Here is a 23095-nt window from a genome sequence, read left to right as displayed (position 1 = left end):
CCTTCATTACCTGAATTGTAAAAGTATTTAATGGTTGCCAGATCTTGTGAATGTAAGCAGTTGTACGTATTTAAAAATCCGTAGAAGAATGCTTACATATACATACATACATACATACCTACGTACGTACGTACGTACGTACATATATACATACGTACATACATATATACATATACTTTATTTAACCTCGAATTTAGATTAGCTAAACAAATGCTAGTATCTTCGAGTTACAAGTATAATTCTAAATACTACTAAAATGCAAAATGTAAAATTGTAACATTCTAAAATTTAACTATGAAAAAGTGTCATACTGTAGAATCTTGCGCTTGAAATCAGGAAAGTCATAAATAAAATGTAATACTAAAATGTAATACTAAAATGTAAAATTTAAAATTGTAACATTCTAAAATTTAACTATGAAAAAGAGTTGTTATATCAAAATACAATTTATTTTGATTATAAGTAGAAAATGAGAGACTAATTGTATGTTGAGATCAAAGCAGGGGTTTCTTTTTGAGCAGAGAGTAACAGGTATAGTGTGCTGAAAAGTTCTGTGTTTGGTTGCAAAGTTAAGAGCCACCCACATGTTCCCTGAACTAATCAATAAAAAAAATAATCAGTGGCTTGGCTGCACGTTTCCGCGGAACACAGAAAATACATTGAACTTGTTGTATCAGCACGAGACTGTCAGCCACGAAAATATTGCCATTATTATGAAATGCTATTCCCCGAGGATGGTCAATTCTCCCTCTTTGTTACCCTTCTTACCAAATGATCTCAAAAACTTTCCTTCACTACTGAAAATTTGAACTCTATGGTTGTCTTGATCACTTACAGCAATCTCGTCATTATCATTCACTGCAACCCCCTAAGGCCGATTAAACTTTCCAACAAACGAACCCTGTTCTCCGAAAAAAAAGACCGGTCTAAGCTGAAATGGTTTTACGAGGACGATAAATTGACTGCCCCGCACATGTTCCCCGTTTACCTTTACTGTTACTTCACATCTTCCTTCATTTCTGGGAGAATAGCTGATCTGATAGAGTCCATCGTTATTGTCAATTATTTTTATTGCCGTCATGCACTCTCGTTCTTGTTCATCTTTAATCTCCACCGTCACATGGTCACGTTCATTGTAACACTGTCTTCCCTCGGAGTCTCTTGTAGTTAGAAAAAATTGCCCTTTACAGTTAGTAATTCCTTCCTCAAGTCCTTTGCCTTCTGCATCTGACTTACTCGCTTTCGTTTGGTGTGCCATTCGCAACGTTCCAAGTTCCTCAGCGTTTACAGTGTTTAACGTCTTTGGGTTTTCGGAGGAATGACAGGAAGCCTTTTCGGGTAACTGTCCTTCGACCGGCTTTGATCAGCTCCCTGAAAGATTTTCTTCAATGATTTTTTCAGTTGAACGACTTCGGCGTGCGTGCTTCGTTTTAGAATTGTATCAGCTTTTTTCAGCGATGACTCGATGATCTTTATTTCACTCAATCTCCGTCTTTTGCGTTGTTAGTGTTTCTAGGAACCTCTTCGTTTCGTGTTCCACTGATGCAAAAAGAAGTTGCTTCTTCGTCTCTAGATTTGATATCAAACTGTCCACAAACGTCTTTACTTCTCTCTTTATGTCTTCGTGTTGTTGCATCAATTTAGCGCAGTCTTCATTTAGTCGACCCATTGTGTTAATCTTTGCTTGTAAATTGCGCTTCTGTATTTCAATCAGGGATTTCATTTCCATTTTTTGCTTCTCCGCTTCCTCCTCAAGGTGTGCCAGGTTGTGACCCGCATGATTTATCAAAACACAGCTTTGGCAAGCTGCCGTTTCGCAGTTCTTGCAAAACTATTTAAGTTCTTCTTTCTCATGCCGCTGTTTCGAGCAGAATAAAGGTCGTTTCAACACTTCCTCGTAGTCCTTTTCTTGAAAGTCTTTGAGCGCTAAAACACGGTGATCTTTATTGCCTTGAATGATGTTATGTGCAATGAGGCACTCTCCACACCAAAACATGCAACACCCGAAACAGTAAGAACTCTTGGAGCTTTTCTTGTGACAATTTCCACATCCAACTTGACTGGTTTTACATTCTTTTGTGGAAAACACAATCAAGCCGTTCAGATAAAAACTGGTTGGAAAATCGCCGCTTTCAGGCACTCTGCTAAAATCTAGGCATCTTGGGCATCTGATTGTGTCTCGTCCATGGCTTTTTCTGTGCCAGGTTTTCAAGCACTGCAGACAGAAACTGTGAAGACATGGGAGTTGTTTTGGATCCGTGTATATATTAGTACTCACTGGACACTGAAGAAACTTCTTCGCGAAGATTGTGAAGCAACGTTTTGATATCCATAGTTCGCCTGTCTTTTTTGAGCAGAGAGGTCGAAAACTAGAAAATCTCAGAATGCTAATCGAAAAAATGAAGCCAGGTGACTTCCCTTTTAGCTACTCGTGAGACTTGTTCTTTGTTATCATAATCTTTTCAATTGCGTTAACCAATCGGGGGATCGTTGTCTTGTAAACGTGTCAGGGAATGTTTTGTCGTGGATGGTGATTCTTCAGAGTGTAACCCTTAAGGCACATGGCTGATTAAAAACAGCCTCTGCTTAGCTGTGCTTGTAGTTTATTAAAATTGCTTTAACCTTGGCGTGACTAGAAGATTAGACTTAGAGCAACTTCGAATTCTTTTTTTGCTTCGTCGGTCGAGCGCTCTGGGAAAAAATGAAAATGAAAAAAAAAGAAATATTTAAATTAGGATGATAACAATATCCATTTGACAATGAAAAGGTAATTGTAATACTAATAATACGAATACAAAAAGAATGTGGTGTGAACGCGCTCCTCCTCGCCTCAGTACTGTTTTCCTTTTGTAATACATTTGTTCGCTCGACGGGCGATGGTTTTCAGTCAATGGTGTGTTAGTTTTGATTTTCAGTGAAAAAACAACCAAGTATTAGCACGTTCTCGCTGATTTATTGATGGATAATTTTTTTTCTTTCTGCGGCTGATCTAAGAGACAGGTGCAGAAGAAATTATTGACATTCAATGAAATTACAGAGGTGAAACATGAAAAATGTGATTTGACCTTTTGCCTCCAAGAGGTCAATTGAATAAAGTTTCGTTATTTCCCTTGTTGTGAAACTAGAGTTTTGGTAGAATTACGCATAAAATACTTGGGTCTAAAATTGAATGATTACAATAATAATAATGATGATGAGGATGACACATTGAAGATGATGGTGATTATAAACTCAAAAGATCAAATGTCCTTGTCACACTCTTTGTTTTCTCATTTGATATGAAATAATTGACATATGTAATTAATATTCATTGATTAAACTCATTTACTTGTGTAGAACTACTTCTTTACGACACAACTAATTAGCTCTAATAACCACACTTGAAAGGGAAAAATAGTCTTGTACTCAGTTCTCCAACGGCGGCACACTTGATTACAGTTTTTTAAACATTTGCTGATATTGTAAATTCTTAGGAGTATGCTTACAATTCAGAATAGAACTTACTAAAATTATAATTACAAAAGGAAAAACTAATCTTATGTTAAGATCAAAGCAATTTTTCAGCAGAGATTTACAGATTATGTTTGCTGACTTGGTTTTATGTTGAGCTGAAAAAAGTCTCAAGCCACCGACCGTCACGTTCTCTGAACTAAGAAAATACAAAAATCACGAATGACTTGTCTGCATTTCTCATGCCTGTACAGCCACTGGTCTATCAAGTGTCTACCATTTGCCCATGGGTGTACACTGCTGACGGGAGGTGAAGACTAGTCTTCGCGCTTATTTTTTGTGTTCACGTAAGAGTCGCTCTCGGCTATCGCCTCGCGCGAATCTTATGCCTCTTTCGGGCTTAGTAACTTCCTACGTGCATCTATAATTCAATAGCGCACGCTGTGGTGTTAAATTTCGTGTGTTCCGCTGAAGCATGTTTCCTTGATTCAGCCAACACTCGAAACTCTTTCAAAGTGCTCTGCACCCTTATTACTTATTATAGAAATAAATCTTTTGTACCCTTGTTATTTCCAAGATCGTAAAGCTTTTGCAAAGTACACAACTTAGAAAATGCTGAGAAGTTTTTTCAAAGAAGCTTTACACGACTTATATGAATTTTTTTTTAGTTTATCTACATAGATATTTAGACGCAACTTTCCCCACAGAATTTCAAACCTGTATCCTACTTAACAATGAAGATAATTCTGTTCAACATCAAAAGTGAATGTAAATTTATGTTGCTGTTATTGTACAGGTACTTAATCATGATGATTAACCAGATCTTTCTGTTTGTTAAAATAATGCTAACCAAATATATTGTAAAAGTTCTGTAAACATGACATTCTCAGTAGCAATACGCTTATATCGGGATGCTTCACAGGTATTTTCATTTCTTCCTAATTACTTTGTTTCTATTAATTTTTTTTATAGAACTCAATTTATGTAGAAAGTGAGTAATAATAACTGGATGAATTAATAACTCTGCTCAAAATAAGCAAAACAGTTCAGTAAGGCGATCGAAGACTACTCAGTTATTTGAATACGACGATTGACACTATCAACAACAACAAATCGCCCAGTACTGAGAGAAGCAAGTGCATTTGGATTCATGAATTCTCCTACATTTTTTTTACCTACTGTTCCAAACTTACCTACAAACTTCCCATTCAGTTCAAAGACTTGTATTCTACCATTATATGAGTCACAGACCATAATGTGTCCTGACTTGTTCACTGACAAACATGTGGGATAATTTAACTCCCCGTTCCTTACACCCTCCTTTCCAAACTTGTACAGAAAGTTTCCATTCGTGTCAAAAACTTTTATACAATGTTCTTCTCTGTCTGACACTATGAGATATCTATCATACTGAATGCAGTGTACGGGGAAAATGAAAGAGCCTTGTTCACCTATCTTTCTTAAAAACTTGCCATCAGAAGAGAATATCTTGATTAAGTTGTTACCTCTATCAGCAACAATGATGTTCCCATCACTGTCTACAGATAATCCCATGGGGGTTTTAAGCTGATTATCATGGTTTCCTTTACTGCCAAAGCTTCCCACGGGCTCATTCTTTGCCTCTCAAAAATTTGAATTCTATGATTAAAACTGTCTGCTACGAAAATTTTCCCATTGCTATGAAATGTTATTCCGCGCGGTTTATTAAATTCTCCCGCTTTATCACCAACCTTACCAAATGATCTTAAATACTTTCCTTCACTACTAAAAATTTGAACTCTGTGGTTGTTTTAATCAGTTACAGCGATCTCATTTCTAGCATTCACCGTCACCCCCCAAGGCCAATCAAACTTTCCAAGAGTGGAACCCGCTTCTCCAAATGATAAAACAGGTCTAAACTGAAATGGTTTTACGAGGACAAAAAATTGACTTCCCCGAACATGTTCCCCGTTTACCTTTACCGTCACTTCACATCTTCCTTCATTTCTGGCAGAATAGCTGATCTGATAGAGTCCATCCTTATTGTCAGTTATTCGCAAGTCCGTGGCGCAGTCTCGTCCTTGTTCATCTCTAATCTCCACTGTTACATTGTCACGTTTATTGTAACACTCTTTTCCTTCAAAGTTACTTGTAGTCAAAGTAAACTGCGCTTCATGGAAAGCAATTGACTCTTTAAGTCCTTTGCCGTCAGCGATTGATTGACTTGCTTTTGTTCGGCTTTCCATTTGCAAAGTTCCAATTTCTTCGGCGTTTATTGTGTTAACCGTCTGTGGGTTTTCCACGAAAACAAAAACAGGAAGCCTTTCTGGCAAACAGTTTTTTGGCTGGCTCTGATCAGCTCCCTGAAAAATTTTCTCCAATGATTTCCTCTCCTGAACGACTTCGGCGTGAGTGTTTCGTTTTAGAATTGTATCAGCCTTTTCCAGCGTTGATTCGATGATCTTTATTCCACCCTCGATCTCCGTCTTTTGCGTTGTTAGAGTCTCGAGAAATCTCTTCGTTTCATCGTTCACCGCTGTAAAGATATTTTGTTTCTTCGCTTCAATAGTTGCAATCAAATTGTCCACAAACGTCTGCACTTCTCTCTTTATGTCTTTGCTTTGTTGTATCAATTTAGCGCAGTCTTCATTCAGTCGACCCATAGTGTTAATCTCTTCTTGTAAATCGCGCCTCTGTGTTTTAATCAAGGATTTCATTTCCAACTTTTGTTTTTCCGCTTCTTCCTCTAGGTGCGTAATGGCGTGACCCGCATGATCTATCAAAACACAGCTTTGGCAAGTTGCCGTTTCGCAGTTCTTGCAAAAGTATTTAAGTTCTTCTTTTTCGTGCCGTTGTTTCGAGCAGTACAAGGGTCGTTTTATTACATCCTCAGTCCTTTTCTTGAAATTCTTTGAGCGCCAAGACACGGTGATCTTTATTGCCTTGAATGATGTTATGTCCAATGAGGCACTCATCACACCAAAACATGCAACAATGAAAACAGTAACAACACCTGGAGTTTTTCTTTTGACAATTTCCACATCCAACTTGGCTGGTTTTGCATTCTTTAATGGCCAGCACATCAATCAAGCCGTTCAGATAAAAACTGGTGGGAAGGTCTTTCAGATCGCCATTATCGGGCACCCTGCTAACAACTTGGCATTTCGGACATCTTATCGTGTCTCGGCCATGGCTTGTTCTGTGCCACTGTTTCAAGCATTGCAGACAGAAACTGTGAAGACATGGGAGCTGTTTTGGATCCGTGTATATGCTAGTACACACTGGACAAGAGACCTCTTCGCGAAGATTGTGAAGCAACGTTTTGATATCCATAGTTTGCCTGTCTTCTCTGAGTAAGGGGCGAGAACAGAAACTTGAATTTCCGGAATTTGACTCGAAACAATGAAGTCTTGTCGCTTTTGTTATTTTAAAGCTATTCTTGGAATGAAGTATTTGTTGAGATTATCCTCTCATTGCATCAGCCAATCGGGGATCCTTGTCTCGAAAGCATGTCACAGAATACTTTGTCGTGAATACTGATTCCCAAAAGTGTAATCCTCAGGCATTTGGCAAATTAATACAGCTGCCACTAATCTTTTCTTGCAGTTAACTAATATTGTTTTCACTCCGACGTGACGAGTATAAGTGAGACTATGAATTTTCTTTGCTTCTTTTTTTTTTGCCTTTTGTCGTCTGAGAAAACTAAATTACTTCATAAATAGTCGCTTTTAGTTTATAAATCGTTGCTTCCACTCTAGCGTGACTGGTGAGTTGAACGACAAGTCACTTCTCTTTTTCAGCTTCTTCGGTCCAGCGACCGACTTAAAGGAAATTTGCTTGCTTGCTCACCCTACATTTCTACCCACCTTCCTTCCTTCCTTCCTTCCTTCCTTCGTTTTGCATTGTAGTCTGCGGGTCTGTAATGATTTCTCTAGTAGTTTAACTTACAACATATTGTAAAGGTTGCTTTTTGTTATTCTCCCTTTTCGCCGCACACGCTTAAATTTTTGGTTCTCTTTTACGTTTGTAGAAAAAGAAAGTGAAGAAAGATTCCAATGGTCCAGGTAAAGCTGAACGAGAGAAATCTCTGTCTTTTTTTCCTGTTTGTTTATTTTGAGATCGCTAAAACTGCATTCACATCTACAGTGAGTAACCAGGCGGTGTGCGCACTCTGATTTCATTGCATTGTGGTAGCGTTATTTTCAATATGGCGGTAAAAGCAGTAGAAATGGGTAGAGTTTGACTGAATATTCCGTAAATGTTAGGCCTTTTCTTTTTCCTTTCACTATAGGTAAATATAATTTGATATATTCTGAACGTGTAGAAATATTTTTCGTGCGTATTTGTCACGTATTATATCGTTCTCAAAGACAAACGCATGCACTGTATTTTAGCATGTAATTTGAGACCGCTATTCGAGCAGGTCAAATTCGTTGTACGTCGTGGTTTGAAGCCTTTCAAAGATTTGTATGGCCACTTTGATCCTTCTTCAACAGCTCTGATCAAACGTGCTTAAACGCGCTCCAACGGTACAAATGTTTTAAGCATTTTAGGTGACAGTGTTTGAGACCCTTTTTTTGGAGCGAAAAGGCCCTTTGTTGTGTTAAGTGTGTTGCGTTACATTGCGTTACTACTGCAAGGGCATTCATCAAACGCGTTTTAAGTCTGCTTTCCTAAGTGAAAGAAAATCAAATAATCGCGAGTTTTGTGTGGTAAATCTTCTATCTTGATCATTGAATGAAGGACAGTTTAATTAGAGCAATGAAAAGAGTCACTTGATCCATGAAAACCTCTACCTTGCGTGAGGCGGCACGCCGGAAAGCCGGAAAACAAAAGGCAGTCGACTGTTGAAAGATGTTGAGAGGCCTGTGCGTCTCCTACCATTTGCTAGCGCTTTTTAATCTTCTACCCTCAAATTTTACCTCTTATTAGGATATCTTAAGATGACTTTCCTTTGCGATGTGATAATAAGGGTCAGTGTTGAGGTGTCAAAATCCTTCATCTGTATGTTCTTGAGGTTTGGCAAAGCCGGATGAGATTGTGTTACAAAAGGCAATATTTTCTTCTGTGCGCGCGCTATTTTCTTTTTTTCAGAGTATACTTCTCTGCTAAAGTAATAACTCCAGAGATACGTTTCTCAAAACCCTCATATAGGTGTCCTCTATTCTCGAAGGGTATTTTGAAACTCTGTATGTCTTTGCTAAACGTGGAGCGCGACAATTTCGTTCTCAGGAGGCGTGGGGGTTATCCTTTTACAAATCCTGTATTTTACGCTCGGTGGAAAAAGTTCGTCTATTACAAGGTCTGTCTCTCTAGTATGCGTTTGCATGTCAAGGATCAATTTACAGTTGAATAACTCGCGTCTAGCAATATAATTACTGACTTTGAAATTATTCATCCCGCCATCGGTTGTGAGTGTAACTGTTGCCATTTGTGTCGAGATTCTTAGGCAGATTGCAGTTTCGAATCTTTCTAAATAACGTCAGTTGCCTCCTAAGAACGAATTCGTCACGGAGGAATGACAGGAGTCGCGCAGGCCCGTCAAACTTTTTAATTTTCGAAGGAATGGTAACAGACAGTGATTCCCCATTACAATCCACGTATATTCACGCCTTATCTCCCTGCCATATCTCCCTGCCATATCTCCCTGCCATATCTCCCTGCCATATCTCCCTGCCATATCTCCCTGCCATCGGAGATGTTCGCTCCAACGCGTCAAGATGCAAATGACTCAATTTTTGTTTTACGACCATGATGCAACGCAATCAGAGTGCGCACACCGCCTGGTGAGTGACGTAGCTTTCCTGTTAGTTGAGTGATGTGTGCAAGGGTCTATGCAACCTTGTTCCCAGGCCTCTCTTTTTCTCGCTCTCCGGAGGTAAAAGGTGAGAGATGCTGGAAACTTAGCCTGCAGTGCCGGCGTATTTTGGGCGCACGATTGCACGATTGCACATTTTCGCATTAGGCCGCCATCTTAGATTTGGTAACAGTGGAGGATTGGGGCGAGGAAATATTTGTCGAGGGAGTAGGTGTTAAGGGAAAAAATATTTTTTCCTTCCCCTCCCTCTCCCCCGTTGCCCATTTTTTCCACTTAACACCTACTCCCTCGGCAAATATTTCCTCGCCCCAATCCTCCACTGTTACCAAATCTAAGATGGCGGCCTTATACGAAAATGTGCACTCGTGCGCCCAAAATACGCCGGCACTGCAGGCTACTGGAAACTGAAAGCTGTTTTTGTCCATCCCAGCCTTTGTGAGAGTGAGCGCCTTAAGAAAGCTAATTGTGTTCTTATTTTTAGGCAAGAAGAAGCAGGAACACAATCCAAATGCTCCGCCATTGAACCGCCAGATTCCCTTCCCTGACATGTAGGTCATTTCCGCGTTTTAGACTAGAGTTCATCAGATACCTCGATTTCGTCATTGCAAGAAAGAAATGATTTGCCATCTTTTTCTTTGGTAAATTAGGCGTTGGCCTAAGCCGTTTTCTCAACAAGAAAAGCATGAGGAAAGAAACGACTGTAAATATGTATCTAGTTCCTTTTTTCTGTGCCACTACTGTATGCGTTAAGCCCTCTCCCTCTCCTCCCCTCCCTCTCTCAATAGCCCATTTCCGAATTGCCTTTAGCCTCTTTTTCAAAGCAAGTCCTGGTGCTCTTTCTTTCGTATGGTAATAAGTTTTCATTCACATGCAAGTTAAACTCATTTCCATAGGTATGGTTGAGCGCTAGGCCTCGTTTTGATAAAGGGGCCAAACGTAATTTGGAAATGGCCTAAATGTCTTGTTATATGTAAACTACCAGACACTAAATTTAAATTTTTATGTAATTGAGTTTTCGTTTGGGCCATAAAGCGACGCTATGACGAAGCGAAAATGTTTTTGCCTACTAAGCATGCTGTTTATGGTCTTCTTTCTTCCCAAATTGTTTTCGGCTCTTTCTACCCATCGGCCGTAAATTTTGACCGAATTTTTTTGTGGGAATGTCACAATATTTAGGGGTTAGTTTTTGTGACTGTCCGAATGAAGCTGCGAAAGTGCCAATTTTCAGCATATCCTGTATTATTTTATCGTTTTTTGCGCCTCGTACCCCAAAGAAAACGTTTGGCGGCCTTTTTAATTCTACCCATTTGCCGTCTAATTTATCAGGAAAGACAGTGATAAGGTAGTGAAGATAGTTCTGATGAGGGAAGCGGCCAAAAGAGTTAAACTAGGACCTGATGCTCTTCCTTCCATCTGCTTCTACAGTGTACTTAATGCTCACTCAAGGTAAGAACGGGAGATGAGGACAAATACATCTTCACTTATAACAGTGGAACCTCCCTTTACAGGATTGAGCGAGTTCCAAGTGTTGTCCGAATAAAAGAAACAAAAAGTTCTTGTCTGTTACAATTTTATACGGGGGACACTTCATGTTGTTGTGGTGCCCCCTTAATTGAGGACCCAAAGTAATAGCTGTATTTAGGGGACACTTATTCTAACTCTGTGGTTGCCCCGCTGAACAGAGGTGCCTCTGTAGAACATTTGCATCTGTCAGAGGTGACACCCCTGTCGAAGGGACAGATTACCCCCTTGATGAGGGTTTCATTTAAAAAATACGAGAAGATCTTTTAAATTCCTTATTAAAAACGCATGTTTATTAGGAACGAGAACGAGTTTATTAGGGACGAGAACTTTTTCAGTATGTAAAATAATGTGTTGTGTTGTTTGGTACTAGTTTTTTTTTCTGATTTGTTTGATTGGTATTGTTCTTTTATTTGCCTCAAATCCGCTTAAGGTACAGGAAGCTCATGATAGCAAGTAAAAGTCATTCGTTAAAAGAATCCTTACAACAATGATAAATGTAGAAATGCATCCATTGATTTATCCACTAGGTTCCTTTTTTGTAAATACAGTGGAACTTTCCTACAGGGGACACCCTGGAGACAAGAAATAGTGTCCTGTAAATAGATTTTAATTTAATTTAATTTAATTTAGTTTAATTTAGTCCATTTTCACTGCATTAAGTTTTGCAGTGGGGAAGGACTAGAAAGGAACATAGGAACCATTCGTGCTAGTCCACCCTCCCACCCATCCCACCCCAGGGGAGGACATCCATCACACAGTAATCTCGTGTGTGGGAAATTAACGTCTCCTACCCCAACCCTGCAGGAGACGGGACCTCCATTTATTCGTCCATATCCGAGAAGACTAGAATATCTAACCATTTCTTGATGTTATAGAAAGGCAGCAAATTCTTCTCAATTATTTTAAGACCCTGAGTGTTGGTCCGGCCGGGGCTCGAACCCTCGACCTCCCGCACAACAGTCCAGCGCTCTATCCATTGAGCTAACCGGGAGGCGCCACTTACATGATGGTATCAGATGTTAAGTTTTTGTCGTGGAACCTACATTGAGGTGACACCCTCGGAACTAGAAATAGTGACCTCTTATTGAGGGCGTCCCGTCAATAATGGTAACTAATATATAAAAGGTGCCTCAGAAGATAAGTTCCACTGTAATCCCACCTGGGGTCGGTTTTCTTTTCTTTTCCTTTTTTTTTTTTTTTTTTGGAAACGAATTTGACGTTTGATTGCTTCAACTGACTTGGAATCTATTTCTTGTTTTCTATTTAATTTTGCAGTTTAAACTCGGTTAGTATATCGAACGACTCGAGCCTGCTGTCCGGTGGATTTGAAGATAGCAGTGTTCGTGTATGGAGCCTCACTCCCAAGAAACTGCGCATGCTCAAATCGCCATCGGAACTTGCTCAAATTGATAAGGAAGCAGGTTAGGAATATGGATAACAAGAGATGACGCGTTGTCACGTGATCAACTGCTTGATATTAGTATTTGGATTTGTCATGAGTGGAGGCGAACCTTTAATTTTATTGAGATATCCCATATGCATTCGTTAGAGTACGTTTTGAGTATAGTAAAAACAAGGCGAGAGTGAACTGGTTCAAGCCAGGAGAAGGAAATGGGGATTCGTAGTAAACTTTGAGGGAAAACTCGGGGTATTACCTCGTAGTTTCAAGTGATACCAATCGTGTTCGTTTATGGACTATATTCGAAAGATTTTGATCGAAATAAAATCCTGATTGACATATTTATCTGTTCAACAGAGGACGTACTTGAAAGAATAATGGATCACAGGTTGGTTTTTTATTTGCATGTTATGATTTGGTCTGTTTTTATGCTTTTCCTCTCGATTTGAATACTACCTTTTGGCACCGCTCTCTTAAAGGAGGGATACCTGGGTGCCAGGCAATTGCAATTGCAATTGATTGCATTAACAAACGCACAACATCGGAACTTCCGTCTTCAATCGAAATGATAACTGAAAAAGATCTTGGTACTCTATGTACTCGGGATGATGATGGAAAACAAGTTGTTAGACGTGTGTTTTAACCCTTTTTCTTTCTAAATGTTTAGCAAACAATTCCTCCCCATAAATTTCTACTCATAATCTTTCAAAAAGATGTCGAGAATGGAAAACTTATCGACTAGAGGGTGTTTATAGATTATTTTATCTAATTTTCTTGAATTGTACAGAAGCCATAGAGAAGTTTCCTTTGTTCTTAACTCTAGAACTGCTGTAGAGTCGAGGAAGTTGATTGGTCATTCTGGCCCCGTGTTCTCGACGAGTTTTAACAACGACAACTCGTTTCTTGTCTCCTCTTCTGCTGACAGAACAGGTACCTTCAGTTTTTTGTCTCCGTGGATGACTAATGCACTTTGGTAAATTTCTTTTATTTTGTTAACTGCTTCGAGCCCTAGAAAATGTGTTTATAGAACAAAAGACAAAACCGAGATTAAACACCAATCACAGAGTAGTGCTAACGTACTTTGAATAAGCAGCCCCAAGGGGCTTTTAAGAAGCATTAGGACATTATCTTTTGAACCGCCCGGATGATTGCTACAAGAAGTCAAGTTTGAAAACTGTGGTTCAACTTTTTTTTTTTTTTTTTTTTTTTTTCATGGATGTTTCCATATGTATGGTTACCTTTTATTTTTTAGTGAAAATAATCTAGTCCTCACTATTAACGTTCTTATTTTGGTTTTAAAAGTAACTTGTACTAACTGTGCTGTTTTTTCCCATTAAGTCCGCCTGTGGAGTCTCTACACTTTCAGTTCTTTAGTTTCGTTCAAGGGACATAACTACCCAGTGTGGGACGTGGAGTTCTGGTAGGGACTAGTTTTTGCTTAATTAATGCTTTACTCTTTTTTTCCAGAACACGAATTCTCTTATTTACTAGAATATAATTCTAGTATATCGACGCATTCTCCCTCTCCCTCCCCCCACCCTCCCCACCCCTACCTGGACCCGGGGCTTTGCCATTTTACAAATTTGCAAAGTATCCTTTTTTGAGGAATTAAGGTGGTTCGTACTAGTTTCCTCGCGCGGGGAACAGATAACTCTTGCGTCACGCGCGAGAGAAACGCGCGAAAGAAGCGCGAGATTAAAATAGGAAAATTTCAAACAGAGATGGCGGCGCGAGGATTTTTTTCTACTTTTGTGAGAAGTGTACCTAAGAGCGCGTATTTGATGTGTTGAGCGGCCACTGTGAATACAGGAGATAGAAACGAAGATAAAGAAGACGATTTTCGGGGAAGTAAAGGCTGCTTCACTTCACATCTAAAAGAAATATTCAACCGATATGAAATCTTGCGACGGCGAAAAAAGAAGAACTCAAGTGAAGGATAATCTGCCTGAAGTGGAAGAAGACTTTGAAACTTCAAGGAAAATAATATAATATAGCCAGAAGTCGTGTGTAGGATTTTTTAAGATGAGCCCGGGAGGCTGTCTTTGACAGTTGTTTAATGATTTTCTTAGCAGTAAACGTCTGTAAACATCAGATCGTAGGTGCTCGCGCGAACACACGCGATAGTCAGCGGTAGCTATAAAAGATCATGAGCAAATGTTGATCTTATGGATCTTATAGAATCCGGATTTTGAGATGCGCGAGAACGCGCGTGGAAATTGTTAAACTCACGAAAGCTATTGTATGAAAACAAGTCCGCTGACCCCTTCCTTTTATTGTTCCAATAAGATAATAACGTCGAAAAGAATCATCAGAAAAAAAAATAGAAAATTCTACGGAAGGAAATTTGCAATGTGTGAAAATTGCCGTTTTTCTAGATTTTCTGAAATTCCGCTCCGTAGAATTTTTTAAAAATCTTTGTGCATTTTCCTTTTCAAGTGCCAAAAGCAATCACTGAAAAAAATCACGGGGTCACTGGGTTAGTTTTATAATTATTTAAGCTAAAAAATGCGTCTGAATAAACCTATGAAAGCGTTGCCATGGAAACTGCTCGTGACGAAATGACACCTATTTTTGGATAACCAATGATTAATATAATTCAACTCCGTATAAGTGTTCAACTGGCCTTGGTCAGTCTTTCTGTTGTATTCTTTCAAAGTTACAAACCATCAAAAAGATGCAAACCGGTACGAGCCACCTTAAGCAGTTTTCAAAGTATTCATTTGATCGGTAGAGTGAAATATGCGTTATTTGAATAAGCGTGAGGTCAAGATGGCTGGATATTGGCCGAGTTTTGTTTTTTTTTCCGTTTTTGTGGACCTTGACTTCGGTTCCTTATATTGCCTTGTACTCTCAGTAATGAGCCATTTTACAGTTGTGTACTTAGTTGCCAAGCCTTTGATTCAGAGTGAGGCTGAAGGAGACCTTGTTGTGATAGAGACCTGTGACTACTTAGCATGATAACAAAGTGATTTACATTTGAAAGGCAGCAGGGTTTGCATCATAACAAGGTCAACCCTAGCCTCACTCCCATTCAAAGGCTTGGCAACCAAGCACACAACTGTATAATGGCCTATTGTTCAAACACAAGACAAGTGCTGGAGTGAATCGTAACTTTCTGGGTATGTTTTAAAGCTTAGTTAATTTATGAATTGTTTGCACTCTTCATTTTGTGGAATCTCACCCCAGCCCTCGCGGACATTACTTTGCATCAGCATCACATGACCGTACGGCCCGACTGTGGAGCACAGACCAACCACAGCCACTGAGGATCTTCGCTGGTCACGTGTCGGACGTCAATGTATGACAGTTTTGTTGTATAAATTAAGTTAAATTAGAACTCTGTATAGGAAGCTGTCTTGTGCTTTAACTACTGAACTACGAGGAAATCGTTTAACAGGCCTTTTTCGATACGTGACATGTTCTGTATCTTGATAAACCGAACCTGAATTTTATGAAGTTGGTTATTTTCATTTTCGTCTCTCTGTTTTTTTTTTTCTATTCATATTTTGTTGTTTTACTTTCTTACCCAACTACTATTTTGTAGCTTACCTCACCTTGGAGGCAAAAGGCGCGCGTCGCTGAAAAAGGCCCAAACTGTTCTAACATAGATTCTTTAATCCTAAGGCCTCCGTGTTTCGTGATTTTGTATTTTTTTTTCCCTTCCTTAGAGGGTCGTCTTTCATCCCAACTGCAATTACATCGCAACAGGGTCATGTGATCGGACCGTCAGGCTCTGGGATATAAACACAGGCAGTTCGGTGCGGTTTTTCACTGGACACAAGGTACGTGTGGGAGACTGGGTATTGCTGTCTTTGTTTTTATTCAGGATGATTTCATTTTGCTTACTTTTGCAACTGCCATGATTTTTTATGTCATCTTTCAGGGAGCGATCTATTCACTGGCGTTTTCACCGGATGGCCGTTACCTAGCTTCTTCGGGTGAGATGTCCTTTGTTTACTGCCCTTTGGGACCAACACAGCGGTCAAACATTGGACATGCAAAAGGGGATCAATTCTCGCCGCCCGTTCGCTTATTTCACGCTCAAAATTTCGAAGGAAATCACAAGAAACAACTGTTTCTCGCAAATTAAGCGAAAAAAATTGAAAATTTCATAGGAATCTGTAAAAGGAAAAGCAAATTGGGAAAAGGAAACTTAAGACGGATATCCTGTTGAGGTACCATTTTTCTTTTTTTTTTTTTTTTTTTTTTTCTTTTTTTTTTATGAGTTCCTGGCTTTACCTAAAATTTTATATACTTTTAAAACACCGTTCCTAACAGGCTTGTGTTGTTGTTTGTAACTTGTGTCAGACAACTTGGTTCTGAAAACCTGAAAGTGCGCTCGTTAGTTTTTCAACGTTCACACATGAGCAGACGTTTGACCACTGTGTTTTTGGATCACGATTTCATTACCAGGGTATCGTAGCACACGTTAAGGATTTCTTTTTTCTTCATTATATTTCAGTTAATTTTTATTTTTGTCGTCTCTATCTGTTTCCGTTGCACCTTCCACAAAGGATCTCTTTTGACGGATGCAAGGAAGTTTGCGCCTTGCACAAGTCTCTTCCAAATTGACTAACTTTTTGCTCTTGTTCCATTTATCGTTTAGGCGTTGATAAGCGTATTCTAGTTTGGGATCTCGCAGAGGGGACATTATTGACCGAGCTAAAAGGACACTCAGACACTGTGTACTCTTTGATGTTTAGTAGAGATGGGAATCTGCTGGCTTCAGGTTTGTTTTGTTTGTGCTTCAAATACAGTCAAAGAATGAAACCAGCTAAGCGTTATGTAATATTTCTGTGTTAAGCAATGAATTTTTGGGCTTATCCAGTTTGTAGTTTTTATATTAATTGTGGGTAATGCACTTCAAGTACATTATCCATGGTATTGCCATCGGCTGTGAGTGAATGAGTGAATGCGAGAGTGTAAGCCCGCAAGGCATGCATGAATTTTGAGTTTATGGTTAACAGCACGTCGCTGTTTTCGTCTGTGCTTCTCGGTAGGAAAGCATTTGCACTTATTTTATTTTTCCTTCCAGGTGGAGTGGATAACTGTGTAAAACTGTGGAACGCGCGCTCCATTTGTAATCCTGATGACGATGACGATGAAGGAACAGACCCGAAGTAAGTGTTACGACCCTATTCCTTTTCCCTTAGTCTATGGTTAATTTTTAGTAGCTCGGTTAATGTACGCTCGCGCTGTTGCGCCTGTTAGGTCTTTCTGCTCCGACTTAAATCTGAGTCAAGATGCAAGAAATTGAATTAGATAAAATAAACCAGTATGTGATTTTTCAGAAGAATCTGAGTGTGGTTACAAGCCCAAGTTGGAATTTAGCGGAATTTTGTGGATGAAGGGAACCGGAAAAAAACCCTCTGGGTGTGTACAACCCAGTTGGGAAACGAACCCAACGAGCCAGTGTAGTAGGAGGCGGATGCGTCACCTCTATACCGTCCCATCTCCCTGTAAATATTTACAATTATTGATGTGTTTAATTTTGTTTTTTTATTCTTTTTTTGTCTCAGCCGTGCGTCCACAAAAAGCAACACGTTTGAATTGGGTTCGTACTCAACCAAGAGGACTCCAGTGCACTGTTTACACTTCACGCTCAGAAATCTGTTATTAGCGTCAGGACCTTTCACAGCCACATCATGAGAGTGGAGAACTTGGGGGAGGAGCCCAAGGGTGATTTTGAATCCTAGAAAAGGACTTATCATTAAACCCCCCTCCCATTACCCCACCCCCACCCCCACCCCCATCACTCGGCTGAAAATTCCTCCCTCTGTCTCTTTAAACAGCAACATGACTGCAATGCTGTACTTGTAAATACTGTATAAACACGAATTTTGTAAATTAAAATACTTAAAAACCCTCTAAGAATGTGTCGTTTAATTCATTTTTCCTTCGTTTTTCTCTCGAAAACGCTGCATTCTAATGAAAAGATGCATTTTTCGGAGGGCGTTAGGGGGTTGTTAAAATCAGTTAAAACACTTAAATAAAGAGATCTGATAAGAAAGTCCCCCTTAAAGCTGTTTCATCTCCCCATAAATTAGTTTCTCAAGTTTGTTGATTTGGAAGCGCGGGAAAAACGCGGCTGACCAAGACGTGATTGGCTCTAGTTTTGCATCTGATTGGTTGAGAAGATGGGGCAAGTTTTCCGGACCAACTAAGAGCGCCGAGGAACAAAACCAACGTCAGTCTGGATTACTTTTGACACTCGATGGAGATTTGTGTGAATGGTTTGCTAAAACTCAGATACATAAAAAAGGCTAAAAAGAAAAGTTCTGATTTGTTTTATAAACGGTTGATTATTGTTGGCGGGTGTTAGAAGACTCGCTTGACAAATTAACGAGAAGTACTGAGACTCTGCTCTTTAACGATTTCTTTTCTTAAAGCTTCTCTCTCTTTCTGCAACTGCTATTACAACTGCTACAACAATCACAACTGTTACTGCAACTAACAACTAACTCTTCTATTAATCTCTACGCATTAAGTAGGGAAAATGGTAGACATGTTTGGGTTAGTTGGCCGTGAGAACTTTCATTGTATATTCTTTTACTTTGCAAGGGGGAAATCGAGGAACTCCCTCCAAAGTATCCTGCCAACATTGAAGAACCAATTAATTGAAGTGCTAACAGCAAGGCTGCGCGCAAGAATCGCATTCACCAACAGGATCCTTGGCGTGGGTAAAACTCAAGGTCAACTTAACAACACAAACACGACCACCTATAAAACTAGCCATTTCCAACCACAACAAGCGATTATTAGGTCTAACAAGGTAAAAAGAAAACTCTGTGGACTAAGAATAGTTTACGTACATACTAGAAACATAAGGTCAAGGCAAAAGAACTACAAAAACAACACGTCGACGCAAAAAGCGAGACTTAATCAAAAAAAAGGTAAACCTAAAAATACTCAAAATAACAATCCTTTAAAATACTCTACAACATTATGTTAACTGGCCACCGCAAAAAGTTTCAACAGCCGATGTTTCGAGTACAGTAAAACCCGCAAGTAAGAACCTACATTTTTAGGAATTAGCCTAAACAGGTTCTTATATAAATGGTACTTAACAAAATTTTGGGCTACTTTAAACAGGTTCTTATTCTCGGAGAAAAACACACCTGCATAACAAGTTCGTAATTGTCCTATATTTTAATTTTATTCACCACACCACCCCTACCCCACCCCCCCAAACAAAAAGGGAAATAATATAAATTTGTATATTTACATCTAATTATATGCTTTGCTTGGCTGTACTAAACTTTAACTATAACATTTAAAAAACGAATATTAAAAACGGGTAAACAGAGCTCAAAATTTCTATAAATTTATGGTCCTTCTTTAAATGTAATGTAATGTACTATATGATTTTAGAAAATAAGAACCTATTTTAATTTTCTTAGGCTAAATAGGTTCTTGTTTATAGGGGGTATAAATGGCAAATTTTAGGCTAACAGGTTCTTAATTTTTAGGTTCTTACTTGCGGGTTTTTACTGTATTAGCTCTTCGTCAGAGCAAAGCGCAGAAATATTTTGAAGTTAATTTCGTTACTTGCAAACTTCCATCTCTGTTGGTACTACAGAGCTGCCACAGTCGGGGACCAATTCGAAATAACGTCGTCCAATCAGAAAAGGGCAATCAGCGTGACGGTTTCTGGCTGGCACACGAGAATCTTACTACGCATCCCATGCGCTCAAATACTGTCGGATTTTGATTTTCTTCGAGGGCTAGCTCCGGTCCTTTTCGATGGATTTTCGATCGGAAGGTACGAGGAGAATTGTGCATCTTTTGACCTTAATGCTGAGAAGTTTGAAAGCGGAGCAATGCGATTTTCGGGGGGAAAATCGATCGCTCGGGCGCTTGAACCCTTTCAAAACAAGGCTTCCACCCTTGTCTTTCTTTTATGCATTACATTAACGACGAACTCAGACCTATTCAAAATCGCTCAAAAAAACACTTTTGGGGCAAAAGGACGACTATACACCACAGGTAAAGTAATTTAACGTTTATTTATCAATGATTTATGTACATAGTCAGCAATATATCACTATAGATGAGGCAAACGGTAAATCCGGTACATTCCCTATAAAACAACAGTCTGCTACACAAACAGATTGTATGGGCTCCCTGTGGTCGCACTGTCCTTCAGCAGTACAAAGCTTTGATTACAGAGGTGCAAAAGTACAACAAAGATGAATTTAAACAACAACAAACATATGAAACATACTGTGTGAACTGCGGTTATGAGACGTATGTGAACGATCCTTCGCAGTAAAGCACTATTTGAGCAATAGTGAAAATCAGACCTGAAAAAAATTTCAGGCCTGTACGGGATTCGAACCACTGACCTCTGCGATACTAGTGCAGCGCTCTACCAATTGAGCTAACAAGCCAACTGGGAGCAGGCCATCAAATTAATTCGACATAAACCCGTAGATGATAAATCAAACAACAACAAACATATGAAACATATGTATGAACTGCGGTTATGAGACGTATGTGAACGATCCTTCGTTCACATACGTAGTTCATACATATGTTTCATATGTTTGTTGTTGTTTGATTTATCATCTACGGGTTTATGTCGAATTAATTTGATGGCCTGCTCCCAGTTGGCTTGTTAGCTCAATTGGTAGAGCGCTGCACTAGTATCGCAGAGGTCAGTGGTTCGAATCCCGTACAGGCCTGAAATTTTTTTCAGGTCTGATTTTCAAAGATGAATTTGTTTCCTACAACTCAGAACAAGGTCTTGATTCTTTCTGGTATGGGTGCATTGGAGAGAAGCCGAGTATTCCAAACTGTGGGAAACTTTTAGAATGCAGCTCATACTTTCCCAGGTCAGTCATGTATCGAAATAGGGTTCTCTGATAATAAAGACATCTTAAGCAACAATATGCAAGGTGAGATCGACCTTAATTTCTTATCGGATGGCATACAATGGTATCAAGAATCAGGATGGTCCTGTAGAAGACTCTTTAACAAAGGAACTTCTGGTATCTTGCCAGTATGCCCACGCAAGATACCAAAGCTGCTTTTAAATCAGAAACTGAAAAGAAAACAGAAGAGGCTAGTCAAGAAGAGAAGAGGAAGAAAGAAGTACAGGAAGAGCTTCCGTCATCAAGGAAGAAGGAGAGACTTGAGAAAATGGTTCAGGAACTTACTAAAGACACAGGTGCACTCGCTACAGAGGCTGAAACGAAAAAAGGAAGGGATTTGTTGGTAAAGTCAAATGCCATGAGTTCAAAATCCCGTGAAAAACGTAAAGAGATTGAAAATGAAGAGAAGACTATCGATGGTCTGCAAAAGAAGCTGAAGCTAATGTAAAAGTGGATTTGGCCTGTTTGATAATTAATTTAAATCAAGGTCAGTGAAAAATGTTTTCAGGTCAGTGAAAAGTCAGAGAAAAGTCAGGGACTTTTTTGGGTTCTAATGAGTGGCAACCCTGTGCTATGACGATTGAAGAACTTGGAAAGTGATTAACGGTCAATGTTGAAAAACAATGGTGTAGACTTCAAAGATTAACGATCTGTCAGGAAAAAATGAGTCAAATGTTAGGAAATTGGTCAAAGCCCGTACTCCTTAATTCTTCTCAAGCGCAACTAAATCGTGCAAGCTTTTCCTTATGGCCAAAGTACTCCCAGGTGCAACAGTTAATAGACGCTGAAGGACTGGGCACTAGTTTTTACCTAAACGTACTAATGTCAGTAACTGGCGAGAAATGGAGTGTTGGAAACTGTACGATACGTTTATTAGTCTTAAAATTGGTGACATTATAAGTGATTTCGTTTGTCTATTACGTAACCAAACAACATATGGTTTCGAGATAATTAGGCATAGATTCTATCATTTCCAGATAATGATCAGTCCACTCCTGATTTGGCGGCAAATTTGGCCTTATTTGTGAAGGTAATCAAAGATACAAATGGGATGGAGCCTTAGTTTCCTTTATTTTTAAATTTGTCATGTTTCGAGTAGATCCGAGTTAATCAGAGCTAATCCGACTTGGACTGGGAGTCCGAGTTGATCCAGTTCAACTTTTGTACCTGCCTAAAACACAGCGCTGGCAACTCAAATTAGACAAAACAGTCAAATACTTGTTTTGACGGCAAGTAGATTTTGAATTGATAGTTCTGTTTTCAAATGGGCTCCTGGAAATTAATTGAACACCCTTTGGCTCCCATGAGTGACTAAGAGAGAATTTCTCCTTACAATATTAATAGAATAGCAAGCAGACAAGGGATGAGAATAATGAAAAATATCGAATGGAAAGCTCAAGGACTGGACTAGCAGCTAGGGACAGATGGAGGGTCGGGTTGTTTTCAAGCCCAGGTTACGGTGTAGATAAGGCCAGTTAACCTCTGAAGTGGATACTGTTTGTTCATGAAACTTAGGTATAAGAAAACTCTTTTGCCTCACGGCATCAGGGCAGGGTTTACTATGGAACTCCACCAGAACCTGATCTTGGAGTTGTTATTGCGGAGGAAAATGTGGAGGAAGAAGATAAAGACACACCAAGAGTAAGTGCTTTTTGAAATGATGGAGTGGTATTTAATTTATTAAAAGAAGAAATACACCATAGTCTTAGTTTGGCCATAATTTTTTTCTTCAAATAAATTATTATCTGATCCGGGGATGATAAGTAATAAATTTACCCACACTAGTCAATGGAATAAAAACATTTGACGAAATTGAAACCTCAAAACATAAAAGAACAAAACAACTAAAGTTTGGATAATGTGCTTTGAACCTGTGTCCCTCAGGCACTGTACTTATTCAATCAAGATTTTGTAATTTCCCTGAAATAACAAAGCCTTTAAAAAAGTTGCCTGTGTTATGCCTCGTTAAAGAAAATTGATATTTACAATGATACAGTTACGAATTACGATAAAGATTGTTATTTTACATGTAAATAAATGCAATAATGAATC

At 39.1% G+C, this 23095-nt stretch overlaps 2 protein-coding genes and 1 pseudogene across 2 annotated transcripts in view; 1 reads left to right on the top strand and 2 right to left on the bottom strand.

Annotated features, from left to right (window-relative positions):
- Positions 1-18044, top strand: part of LOC111344145 (transcription initiation factor TFIID subunit 5) — a 37733-nt gene extending 19689 nt beyond the window's left edge. Inside the window, exons 11-23 of the mRNA XM_088744197.1 lie at positions 7460-7493; positions 9729-9795; positions 10574-10693; positions 12047-12192; positions 12528-12558; positions 12994-13100; positions 13509-13590; positions 15357-15468; positions 15839-15952; positions 16054-16108; positions 16777-16899; positions 17206-17290; positions 17690-18044. Coding sequence (XP_088600323.1) covers positions 7460-7493; positions 9729-9795; positions 10574-10693; positions 12047-12192; positions 12528-12558; positions 12994-13100; positions 13509-13590; positions 15357-15468; positions 15839-15952; positions 16054-16108; positions 16777-16899; positions 17206-17290; positions 17690-17819 — 1206 coding nt within the window. The 3' untranslated portion in view covers positions 17820-18044. The remainder of the gene's footprint in view (positions 1-7459; positions 7494-9728; positions 9796-10573; positions 10694-12046; positions 12193-12527; positions 12559-12993; positions 13101-13508; positions 13591-15356; positions 15469-15838; positions 15953-16053; positions 16109-16776; positions 16900-17205; positions 17291-17689) is intronic.
- On the bottom strand, positions 485-2474 carry LOC148716947 (E3 ubiquitin-protein ligase TRIM71-like; annotated as a pseudogene).
- LOC111346885 (E3 ubiquitin-protein ligase TRIM71) lies at positions 4375-6832 on the bottom strand. The gene is given in 3 exon segments (XM_022954145.2): positions 4375-5073; positions 5076-6321; positions 6323-6832. Coding segments are annotated over 3 exon segments (2244 nt in total). The 5' UTR covers positions 6763-6832; the 3' UTR covers positions 4375-4515.
- Positions 18045-23095: the final 5051 nt, after the last annotated feature.

The sequence above is a fragment of the Stylophora pistillata genome, chromosome 14 (genome assembly GCF_964205215.1).
Source record: "Stylophora pistillata chromosome 14, jaStyPist1.2, whole genome shotgun sequence".
Taxonomy (NCBI): domain Eukaryota; kingdom Metazoa; phylum Cnidaria; class Anthozoa; order Scleractinia; family Pocilloporidae; genus Stylophora; species Stylophora pistillata.
Note: the sequence above shows the minus strand (reverse complement) of the source record. Positions and strands in the feature narration are given on the sequence as shown.